This window comes from Mastomys coucha, unplaced genomic scaffold, assembly GCF_008632895.1.
Source record: "Mastomys coucha isolate ucsf_1 unplaced genomic scaffold, UCSF_Mcou_1 pScaffold23, whole genome shotgun sequence".
Classification (NCBI taxonomy): Eukaryota; Metazoa; Chordata; class Mammalia; order Rodentia; family Muridae; genus Mastomys; species Mastomys coucha.
In genome coordinates, this window is record NW_022196906.1 from 89,264,546 (window position 1) to 89,277,716 (window position 13,171).

General features: G+C 36.7%; 1 protein-coding gene across 3 annotated transcripts in view; it reads right to left on the reverse strand.

The window, feature by feature from the left end:
* Trpc1 (transient receptor potential cation channel subfamily C member 1) overlaps window positions 1–13,171 on the reverse strand; it is a 50,000-nt gene that overhangs the window by 22,132 nt on the left and 14,697 nt on the right. For all 3 annotated transcript variants that reach the window (XM_031344025.1, XM_031344024.1, XM_031344023.1), the window contains one exon: window positions 8,925–9,127. In XM_031344025.1, coding sequence (XP_031199885.1) covers window positions 8,925–9,127 — 203 coding nt within the window. The remainder of the gene's footprint in view (window positions 1–8,924; window positions 9,128–13,171) is intronic.

Sequence of the window (13,171 nt, forward strand, 5' to 3'; positions counted from 1 at the left end):
GGAACCCTACACCTCAGGTTTGGGGGAAACCACAGAAGAGGTAGGCAGAGAGACTGTAAGAGTTAGTAGCTCAAACCCCTTCGCACAGACTGCCCTCTAGGTATGACAGTGAAAAGTGCACCCATGAAATCTTAATATGGATATCTGAACAAGACCAGCATAATGACAACACTAGTGGATGTGTCACACTGTACAGAGGGGAAAGTCCACATGGTCCCATCCCTAGAGAAAAAGCTGGAGGCAGCCAGTGCCTGCTGAAAGAATTAGTTTCCTCCAGGGGTAGCTCCTGCAGAGGGTCTTCAATCCTGAATGGCCAGCTCTGGACACATGTATACAAGCAACATTAAATGGATTCAGTAGCTCTGTGTGTGTGTGTGTGTGTGTGTGTGTGTGTGTGTGTGTGTGTGTGCGTGCATGTGCATGTGTGCATGTGTATAACAATAATAATTAAGAGACCATGGATTTAGGAGGAGGAACACAGGAAGAACTTGAGACAGAAGGGAGAAGTGAGAATTATGTACATAAATGCTCATGTAAAAAATTCTCAAAAAATGAAAATTAAAAAAGAATGACAAAATCCACAATTTATTTGTATTTATGACTATATAGAAGGATACTTTTTGTTTCTCTTCAGATAAGTATTTCCCATTAAATTCATTTGTCAGCTGCATAACTATACTAAGGTTATAGAGTCCCCTACTCAAAGAAACAAAAATTCACAATGGTTAAACTGAATATTCTTTTACTTCTGAACATCTTAATTGTAGGAAAAATATTCTATTTATAATTCCTGTCACATAACATATCAGTCTGGAAAAATGTAAACACACATACTTTAATGGTCTAATTTAAAACCAATATTTTTCCTTTCTTAATTTTATTTTTGTTTATAGTTCATATTATCAAATGAAGTTAATTGAAATGATAGCTACTTTGTGATCTTTTCTTTTTTTAAAAAAAGAGAGAAATGATACAAAAGATCCTAGCTATAAATGTGCTAGCAAGTACTTAATATGTATCGATTGAATGATTACTAAGTTCTCCTCTCCCAGAAATTAAACTTCTCTAGCATCCTAGATAATTTAACATAAGTATACATTAATATTTATATTTAATATTTATATTTAATATAAATATATTTACATTATATATTTATATTATGTGTGTATTATATATTTATATTATGTATATACATATAATGTGTATATTTAATATAAGTATACATAAACATTATGCCAGGTTACAATTCTGAAAGTTTTTCAACTAGTTATGAATAAAATTATTCAGTTATATATAATTTCTAACTAATTGAGTAAATAAATCTCTTTATTCTCTGTAATTTAATAAATATTCCCATTTCAATAACAAAATAGGAAATAAACAACAATTCATCAAAATTCTTTACTTACAAACATTTAAATGTAATTTCTAGTTCACAAATTTGGGAGACTTAATACATGTATTTATTTTGCATAAAAATTTAATGCACACTGGTCAATCTAGGAACCTGAAATGCCACAGTCCTCCTCTATGTGAATACACCATATTTCAGTGTATCTCATTCTTTACTACAACCAGTTTTCCATTGATGGCTGTCTACTGGCTCTCCATTAGTGAACATTCAAGTTGCTCCTAGTTTGTTTTTACTATAAAAATAAAACAACAGATATTCTTTAATTCTTACATCTTATATACAATTAAAATTGTTGGGTAAATCCAGCATGCATATCATATATGCTCAGATATTATTGAAAGCAATAAAAAAAAAAAGTGAATTTCCCTCATGCCCCTGTTATATTCAATGGATTAGGCACTGCCATCCTAAATTTGGCCTTAATAGAAAACAGAACTTTAGGCTGTTCTAACCTATATTTCTTTAGAAGCTCAACTATCCTTTCAAGCTTTATAGTTATGCTTCTGTAAACTGACTGTTCACATTCTTTACCCCACTTTTTTCTGTTGACTATTCTCTAGTCAAAAGTGATTCAATACCTTTTCCAGTTAGTTGTTTAACTTCTTACTTTCTTTGTAATGGATTTTTTAAAGATAAAATTCTAAAGTTACTGACACATACCTCATTTAATCTATAGCTTTAATGTTACTTATAAGCAAAGATAGTCTGCATTCATGGAAACACAGGGGGCTGGGGCAGGAGGATTACTTGAACTCAAAGCTAGATTGGGAAATGTACCAAGATATCCTATATAAAAAAGAAACAAAGAAAGAAAGAAAGAAAGAAAGAAAGAAAGAAAGAAAGAAAGAAAGGAAGGAAGGAAGGAAGGAAGGAAGGAAGGAAGGAAGGAAGGAAGGAAGAAAGAAAGGAAGAAAGAAAGAAAGAGAGAAAGGAAAGAGAGAAGGAAGAAAGAAAGAGGGAGAGAAAGAGAGAGGGAGGAAGGAAGGAAGAAAGGAAGGAAGGAAGGAAGGAAGGAAGGTAGAAACAAACAAACAAACAAACAAACAAACAGATCTTCCGGTCTCCAATTGTGCCCTGATCCTGTGCCACAGAGTTGCATACACAAATACCGCCAGGAGAGAGCTGGTCTCCCAGAAGTGCCTACGTACCTGCAAGCACAGGTAAGACCACCACTTCTCTTCAAATTCCTGGCCTAAGAGGGATACTCACAGAGCCATAAGACACAGAAACCATGGATCAGCTGGGGACAAGATCCATCTGGTCTCTGTCTGCACCCTAGAGCTGACCCTATACCACAGCTCTCCATACCCAAATTCCTCCTGGAGAGAGCTGGTCTTCCAGGGGTACTGACACACAGGCTTGCAGGAGGGACAAGCCAAAGTCAGAGACAGCAAGACCAGCTAATACCAGAGATAACCAGATGGCGAAAGGCAAACACAGAAACATAAGCAACAGAAAGCCATCATCAGAACCCAGTTTTCCCACCACAGTGAACCCTGGTTACCCAAACACACCAGAAAAGCAAGACTCTGATTTAAAATCACATCTCATGATGATGATAGAGGAATTTAAGAAGGACATAAATAACCCCCTTAAAGAAATACAGGAGAACACAGGCAAACAGGTTGAAGACCTCAAAGTGGAAACACAAAAATCCCTTAAAGAATTACAGGAAAAACACAACTAAACAGGTGAAGTAACTGAACAAAATCATTTTCTAAAAACGGAAATAGAAACAATAAAGAAATCACAAAGGGAGACCAGACTGGAGATAGAAAACCTAGAAAAGAGACCATGAGTCATAGATGCAAGCATCATCAACAGAATATAAGAGATAAAAGAGAGAATCTCAGGTGCAGAAGATACCATAGAAAACATTGACACAACAGTCAAAGAAAATGCAAAAAGCAAAAAAGCTCCTAGCCCAAAACATCCAGGTAATCCAGGACACAATGAGAAGACCAAACCTAAGGATAATAGGTATAGAAGAGAGTGAAGACCTCCAACTTAAAGGGCCAGTAAATATTTTCAACAAACTTATAGAAGAAAACTTCCTTAACCTAAAGAAAGAGACGCCCATGAACATACAAGAAGCCCACAGAACTCCAAATAGATTGGACCAGAAAGGAAACTCCTCCTGTCACATAATAATCAAAACACCAAATGAACTAAACAAAGAAAGATTATTAAAAGCAGTAAAGGCAAAAGGTCAAGTAACATATAAAGGTAAGCCTATCAGAATTACACTAGACTTCTCAGTAGAGACTATGAAAGCTAGAAGATCCTTGGCAGATGTCATACAGACTCTAAGAGAACACAAATGCCAACCCAGGCTATTATATCCAGCAAAACTCTCAATTCCCATAGATGGAGAAACCAAGATATTCCATGACAAAACCAAATTTACACAATATCTTTCCACAAATCCAGCCCTACAAAGGATAATAGATGGAAAACGCCAATACAAGGAGGGAAACTACACCCTAGAAAAAGCAAGAAAGTAATCTTCTTTCAACAAACCCAATAGACAATAACCACCCAAACACAAAAATAACATCAAAAATAACAGGAAGCAACAATCACTATTCCTTAATATCACTTAACATCAGTGGATGTAATTCCCCAATAAAAAGACATAGACTAACAGACTGGATATGTAAACAGGACCCAGCACTTTGCTGCATACAGCAAATGCACCTTAGTGTCAAAGACAAACACTACCTCAGAGTAAAGGGCTGGAAAACAATTTTCCAAGCAAATGGTCCCAAGAAACAAGTGGGAGGAGCCATTCTAATATCGGATAAAATCGACTTTCAACCAAAAGTCATCAAGAAAGATAAGGAAGGACACTTCATACTCATCAAAGGAAAAATCTACCAAGAAGAACTCTCAACTCTGAACATCTATGCTCCAAATGCAAGGGCACCCAGAATTCTCAACTGAGGAATACCAAATGACTGAGAAGCACCTAAAGAAAATGTTCAACATCCTTAGTCATCAGGGAAATGCAAATCAAAACAACCCCGAGATTCCACCTCACACCAGTCAGAAAGGTTAAGATAAAAAAACCTCAGGTGACAGCAGATGCTGGGGAAGATGTGTAGAAAGAGGAACACTCCTCCATTGCTGGTGGGATTGTAAGCTGGTACAACCAACCACTCTGAAAATCAGTTTAGCGGTCCCTCAGAAAATTGGACATAGTACTTACTACCTGAGAACCCAGCAATACCACTCCTTGGTATATACCCAGAAGATGCTCCAACATGTATTAAGGATACACGCTCTAATCATAGCAGCCTTATTTATGATAGCCAGAAGCTGGAAAGAACCTAGATATCCCTCAACAGAGGAATGGATACAGAAAATGTGATACATCTACACAATGGAATACTATTCAGCTATTAAAAACAATGAATTTATGAAATTCTTAGGCAAATGGGTGGAACGAGAAAATATCATCCTGAGTGAGGTAACCCAATCACAAAAGAACACACATGGTATGCACTCACTGATAAGTGGATATTAGCCCAGAAGCTCGGAATACCCAAGATACAATCCATAGACTACATGAAGCTCAAGTAGAAGGAAGACCAAAGTGTGGACACTTCGGCCCTTCTTAGAAGGGGGAACAAAATACCTATGGGGGGAGTTACAGAGACAAAGTGTGGAGCAGAGACTGAAGGAAAGACCATCCAGAGACTGCCTCACCTGGGGAATCTATCCCATATACAGACACCAAACCCAGACAGTATCTTGGATGCCACAAGCACTTACTGACAGGAGCCTGATATAGCTGTCTCGTGAGGTGCTCTACCAGTGCCTGATAAATACAGAGGTGGATGCTCTCAGCCAACCATTGGACCAAGCACAGGGTCCCCAATGGAGTAAATAGAGAAAGGACTCAAGGAGCTGAAGGGGTTTGCAGTCCCATAGGAGGAACAACAATTTGAACCAATCAGTATCCCCAGAGCTCCCAGGGACTAAATCACCAACCAAAGAGTATACAAGGAGGGATCAAGGTTCCAGCTGCATAGGATGGTCTTGTCAGTCATCAAGGGGAGAAGAGGCCCTTGGTCCTGTGAAGGCTCTATGCCCCAGTGTAGGGGAATACCAGGGCCAGGAAGCGGGAGAGGGTGGGCTGAGGAGCAGGGGAAGGGGGATGGGATAGGGGGTTTTGGGAGGAGAAACTAGGAAAGAGGATAACATTTGAAATGTAAATAAAGAAAATATCTAATAAAATAAGCCAAATTAAAAAAAAAAAGAACTTGAACCACTCAGCTAAAGCATGCCCAGATTCCTAGCCTATAGAAGCAGTGTGAAATAATGCAGTTATTGAATTAAGTTGCTAAGTTTTGAAATAATTTGTGATGCAAGGACAGATAACCACTAAGGGCCTTACTGGAATAAAGACCCATTGATTCTGTGATTCTCAAATCACACTGGTTATATCTACTATTTGGAATATACTTTCTGGGGGTGGGGCACTTGAAAATTTAAATCTCTAAGTCACTGTACATAACACAAATGCATGTATATCTCATGTATACACATCTATAGAAAGTTAATGTGGTTTTTGTTAATGTTTTTTAAATTAAAAATTACAATTATTTATTTAATTTTTTAAAAAAAAGAAGGGAGCTGATGAGATGGCTTAGCAGGTAACAGCACTGACTGCTCTTCCGAAGGTCCTGAGTTCAAATCCCAGCAACCATATGGTAGCCCACAACCATCTGTAATGAGAGCTGATGCCCTCTTCTGGTGAGTCTAAAAACAGCTACAGTGTACTTATATATAATAATAAATAAATCTTAAAAAAAGAAAGAAAGAAAGAGAGGAAGGAAGGAAGGAAGGAAGGAAGGAAGGAAGGAAGGAAGGAAGAAAGAAAGAAAGGAAGAAAGAAAGAGACAAACAAAACAAACTACAATCACTTGCCTGTATACCTTTTTTTCCTCCATTACTCAGACTGGTCATCAGCTCACAATCCTTCTGCCTCAACCTCTCAAGCAACTCAGATTAAGAGCAGGTACCGTCATATCTGCTTCATCTGTATCTTAAGTATTCCTGTAGAGGCACCTGCCTGCACTATAACTACCCAAATATGTGTAGACAACTATATCTACATTAATTGACTTTATCAGACCATTCATCATGAATGGTATGCTGGCACAAGCCAGGCTGCACTGAAGGGACCCATGTGCAGTAGGCAAGCGATGCCAGAACAGGCCACTCTCACTGTATGATTTTAATTATTTTAGTCATTTCATATCCACAAACATTTTACTGTTGATAAGTTTCATGAACCTCCCACTGAGTTTAGGACGCTGTGGCTGAGATCTCCCTCAGTCCTTCCTATTCCCCTTCCAATAAAAAGCTGTAGTTTTGTCAGTTCAAGCTAGTAAACTTGTGACTCGGGGCCAGAAGAACCAAACGCTGGCCTGGGCAAAATGATGAAAACTGGCTTAGACTGCAAGACTGTGTCAGCAGAGGACCAACCAGGAATGTCAGGGGAGGCTCAGGAAATGAGAAAGCCACATATGGAGTAATAGCCTGTCTACAAATGCCTAGCTGACTAGACAATTACACACTTGTGGGTAACATGTAGGTTTGGAAAAAGAAAAGACCTAAAGAGTATTAACAAGTTCTTAATGCAGGGTCATGTGCAAGAGCCATAAGCAGCCAAACAATGCCATTTAGACAGAATTTGCCAAATAGTGCCAACATGGATACAGAAATTAGGCTCTGTTGTTTCTATGCACAGGGTGAGTTGCTAATAGCATGGTGTCTTAGTTTAAAATGGTTAAATTCTTTGAAGTTAAAGTGATCAATAATAACTTTGTAAATATCCTAAGATCAGAATTTTACATTTTAAAAGGGTAAAACTTGATTTGCTCTTTTACACTTATTAAAAATGAGTTATATTTTCCAATCCCTCAGAATTAAGGTAGCAGTAACTAGTAAAAAATAAATAAAACTGGGAATACTTTGTATAAATGTATATAAAACAGCACATTTAAAAATAATTCACAGGTCAAGAGAATTTGTAAGCAAGCCACACATTAAGAGAAAACATATTATCCCTCCTTAACCGCGTTGATGCCTGAAACTATCCAGAGCAGCAAGCTTGAACCTGATGCATGGTCCTCAGCTTGGATCTATTTTTAACTACTTTATAAAATAAGTGTGAAAAACCATATATTGAATAAAACCTGAACATTACATTTTTTGGTAATTAATATTTATCACCTAAACATTTCTAAAATATCACTGCATTTTTAACAGTTCTATTTTATAGACAAGGAAATGACCAAAGAGGTTATTGAACCACCTGCTTCATTACAATGAAAACATCTTTGGATACCATGTTTAATAATACCTAGGGCAAGGTAATTTTCTATATACCCTCTGCTAGTCTCAAATTTATGATCCTTATTCTGCCTTGCCATTCTAGGAAATGAGGTCACAAGTATATGCTACCATGTCTAAGACTGCCTATATCTCTCAATATTGCTATAAAGCCATATACAAAACACAGAAAAGGCTTATGCTGAAAAGCTAACTTCAAAACCAACTGACAGCCACACTGTAATAAAACTGCCCATGGGGTGATCTTGTTGAACCTAAAGAAGGCAGGTCCTTTGTCGATGTTAACATTTCAACTGGTGAAATGGGAAGAGATGACAAATAGTAAAGGAAGAAATATAAATATGGTTTAGGAAGGAAAATAAGAGGCAAGAAGAGTTCAAATATTTAGTGAGAAGTTTTGTGGACTGGAAAGATGGCTCAGTAGTTAAAAGCATTCATTGCTCCCAACACACATATGGTGTCAAACAAATATAACAGGACCTGTGAACTTGGGTCTTGGAACCCTAACGAAGCATGGGAAAGGAATGAAGAAAAGACAGACTACACTCACACAGGCACATACACAGTGAAGCGGGGATCAGGTTGGGTTCTGCTTCCTCTGGAATCTCCCACATTTACTGTGTTCAGCACAGGGGAGGGACTAGCCACTCGCAGCAGCTGATCTCTGTGGGCAGCTACCTCAGGCTACAAACACCTGGGAGGAGGAAGCTGCAGCTGATAGTCTGTGCACATTCCTCAAGTAAGCTGTGCTCTACCAGGAACAGTGCTAAACACCTGCAATCTAAGTATTCAAGAACAGAAAGGCAGAGGATCACAACTTTAAGATTAGCTTTAAGCACTCCAGGTGAGTTCCAGGCTAGCCAGTGTGCATACACATATAGCAAGACTCTACCACAAAAAGCTAATAATGCTCATCATCATGGCGGTGGGGACAACGATGGTACAGCAGTACTTTTTTTTCTTTATAAGGCGCCAGTGATACTTTCCATTCGTGCTAATTTACCTCGTGAACAAAGGAGCTAAAAATCTGGCATAGTCACCCAAGCATATTTCTTAAAGGTTGGAAAGCATTTTCCCTCAAGTAAGTATCATTGGCAGGCGCTTTGATTCATTACTCTTCCATTTACTGAAATCTTGACTTCCTTACCTGGAATGTCTGAGGCTGTCCTTTTTGTTTTTTGCAGAGCACAGCGTGCATTCACAGCCAACAGCATGGGGCTTAGGCAAAGACACATCCTGCTTTAAAAGCATTGTAAGGATTTCATAGTTGTTACGATGAGCAGCTAAAATGACAGGTGCAACATCCATCGTTGTTGAATATTCCGGATTCTGAATTCGTTCCATAAGTTTCTGAAAAATATTCATATAAATGTCCAAAGATTATTATCTATGACTTCAAAAAATATTTATCTAAAGGATGGAATAAAAGTAATATTAAATAAGGAACATAAGGTTTATTTAAGAAGAATACATTTTACTTATACTTATTTTAAATCTCTAAAATTTCAATTCTAATTAGCAAATGTTATATAATAAATACAAACTTCAATAGGCAACATCCTAGTACTACAGTTCTATTTTTTACTAATATAGAAGCAAGAGCATCTAGAGAAATATTTTAAGAAAAAGTATTAATATTTTTAAAAATTAATAGAAACATGAATGATAAGGAGAAAGAACAAGAATTTTAGGAAAACAATAACATGGAAAAATGTTAAGAACAGCCACAGTATAAATGCATGAGAAAAACTAAACTTTCCACCCGTGTGGCCTGCCTTGTCCTTGTCCTAACAGAGAGCTACGAAGTTACTTCTTTATACGGTCCAGTGCCTGCCTAGTCTGCAGCCCCACACAAATATTCAAGACCACTACAATCACAGTTAACACTTAGCGAGAACTGGACCTGGCAGTCATTTATCTTCCCAGTTAACGCCCACGATGAACTACAAAGCTGAGTGTAATTAGTAACCATGAAGAAACTGAGGCTCAGAGAAGTGAATATGCCAAACCACAGCCAGACAGGAGCCATCAGGGTCTGTGTGACTCAGGACCCCGAGCTCCTCCCACTACCTGGGACCTTAGGCCAATGATTGTATGAAATGAAGACAAAACATTTAGTAGTTTAAGTATCGGGTTAAATAAAAAGGCTGGCTACTTTATGACTATTGCATATTCTTTCCAATGCTTCTCACTTTTTTGCAGAGGTTTCCTTGAGAGCTGTTTGATTCCAGGGTAAGCTCATCAAGTTCACACTTTGGTAACTTTTATTAACATTGTAAAAGTAGTGTATACTCATTTTAAAATATCTGAAAAATACAGAAAAGCAGAAAGAAGAATAAAAATGCCCATATTCCTTCTACTCAAATAACATTTTATAATACAGTATAAATTCCTTCTAGTCCTTTCATTACTTCACCCCTTTTGAAAGACACATTTTGCATACATCCAAGTGTGCTAAGCACCAGTGATTAAAAACAACAGTTCTTAATAAAAGCAATAGTTCTTAGTATTTCAAAGATCAAAAGAATAATCTCATCACCTGAGAGCCCAGGATCTTCAAGGGACCAAATCACGCACAGAATTTTGCATGCAATTTAAGGAAACTCACAAAATCTGTGTTCAAGATATTTTGTGATATAAATGACGTTACAGCAAATATCGCTATAAAATACTTTTTACAAATTTAGGACTATCTCATTACCATAGACTCCCCCCTAGAATTAAAGTATAGGTTAAAAAGCCAGGAAAATTTTGAAGTTCTTGATACATAATGTCAAAATCTTTTCAATGGTTTATATTCTTGATAATATAGGGATGTATCCATTTTATAGTAAAATTTTACTCACAGCAAATGGCATGGTCACTCTTAATATGAGTAAAAAACAATGTTATTTTAATTTACTTTCTTTTAAATAATGGTAAATTTTGATATTTTCTCATATGCTTGTCTTTTATGAAGTTTGTTCATGTACCTTTCAATTATTTATTGGAGATTTCATATTCATGAATTTATGCAACAGTTATATAAAAGCCTAAAATAGGTACCTTTTCTGATTGTATTATTGGTCAAAAAGAAAATTATATTTACTCCTAGGCTTAAAGTCATAACTGAAAAGTGACCCATCTGTTTCCTATGAGGCATTCATAGGTAGAACACCACTACTAGACATGTGTAAGATTAAAGGTTATAGTTTCATTGCTGATAGCATGACCTACAGATTTTCAAATAACCTGTATTTTAAAGTAAATAGCGAAGAGACAATTTGACAAGCCACGACTACAAAATGGACTCACTTAAATAGTAAAAGAAAAATATATTAATATATTTAATTATATCTGTCTAGAAAAAATAAAGCAGTTAAAAGGTGATTTTATGGCTAGAGAGATGGCTCAGTGGTTAAGAGCACTGACTGTTCTTCCAGAGGTCCTGAGTTCAATTCCCAGCAACCATATGGTGGGTCATAACTATCTGTAATGGGATCTGATGTCCTCTTCTGGTGTGTCTGAATGCAGCTACGATGTACTCACATAAAATAAATAAATATTTTTTTAAAAGGTGATTTTATAGCCACTGTAAGTCAGATAAAGACTGAGTAAGCTTTACTTGTTAGAGACAAAGCAGAGAATGTCTTCTGCACTGAGCAGCTGAACTGCTGATGGCAATGGTCACGAGATAACACTTGCCACTCTTCTAGTGGCACACAGCACTCCACCTCACTCTGAAGAAAGGAAATGTGTTCATAGGCTAGAAGGTGGAACAGGCATATAAAAATATAATAGTTAACTGTGAGACAGATGGCAGGAATCCCCGAATGGGATGCTTTCATCTCTGGTCCTTCAGAGACAGAATCTCCTCAGCCCTCTTCATTCCACTCTTACTGATTCCTTACCACCTCTGAACTAAGGGGGATTCTAGGAAAGTCACACTTTTTGTTGTTGTTAAACTAGTTTTTAAAGTGTGTGTGTATGTGTGTGTGTGTGTGTGTTTAAAGATTGAAAGCTGGAGCTTGTGCATAATAGACAAACATAATACACTATTTATAACACCAGGTCCCCAAATCATAGGCTTTTTTAGTAGTCTAAATGAATATAAAATTTGTTTAGTTCTTTAAGTATATTTTATTCTGAAATCAATCAATTGATAATCTTGCAGCTATTAAAACTGATTGTTTTACTATACCTACAACAATAATAAATGTTAAAAATTCTTAAATTCAATGTACAAAATTATCTCATTTATAAATAATATTAATATTTCAATGACTTTATACTGAGAAAACAAAAAAGAAAAAGAAAAATCTTTAATTAGTTCAATCAATAAGAAATGACTACTATAAAGTAATATTCACGTAATTTTCCCTATCTCTTTCCATGTAAATTCTTAAGAAATTTTAAAAGATTAATTTATTTTACGTGGATGAGTGTTTCATCTGCACATGTCTGGGTACCATGTCCATGTAGTATCCAGAAGCCAGATGAGGTGATGGATCCCCTAGAACTGGAGTTGCAGATGGTTGTGAGATGCTATGTGGATGCTGGGAACTGAACCCAGGTCTTCTGCAATAATAGCAAGTGCTCTGAACCTCGGAGTCATCTCTCAGCTTCCTTTCTATACATACTTTTAAGCTTTAGTTAAATATACACATATATATGTATGTATGTATATATATATATTTTTCACAATCCTCATTTTATCTAACTTAATATATATATGTGGAGGGGTTGGTGTTCTTTTGGTGTTTTTGTGGTTTTTTGGGGTTTTTTTGTTTTTTTGTTTTTTTTTGTTTTTTATTGGTGTGGGGGGGTTCGAGACAGGGTTTCTCTGTATAGCCCTGGCTGTCCTGGAACTCACTCTGTAGATCAGGTTGGCCTCAAACTCAGAAATCCACCTGCCTCTGCCTCCCAAGTGCTGGGATTAAAGGTGTACACCACCACCGCCTGGCCTAACTTAATATTTTTTATTCTTAAAACTCAGTTTTAAAATATTATCTTCAGTTGGGTGTGGTGATTCACACCTCTAATTCCAACACTTGAATGGTAGGCTGGGCAAGAGGCTCAGGAGTTCAAGGTTATCCGTGGTTATACAAGAAGTTCAGGAAGTCTGGAATATATTAAAGCTTGCCTCAAAAATATTTTTAAGTAATTTAAATTACTGCCTTGTAATCCAAAGTTTATGCATGTGGTTATTTATATTTCCTGTTTTGAGTATCAGAATGTTTTCTTTTTCTTTTTTTCCTCCTGTCCTAAGAATGTAATCAAGGGCATGCTAGGTAAGTGATCTATGACTGAGCTATAGTTAAGATATTTAGAGTATGTCAGTGTTCCACATAAAACATAAATCAATAATTTTCCCATTTCCTTCTTGAATTTCTAGAGGTGAAAATACTTGGCTAA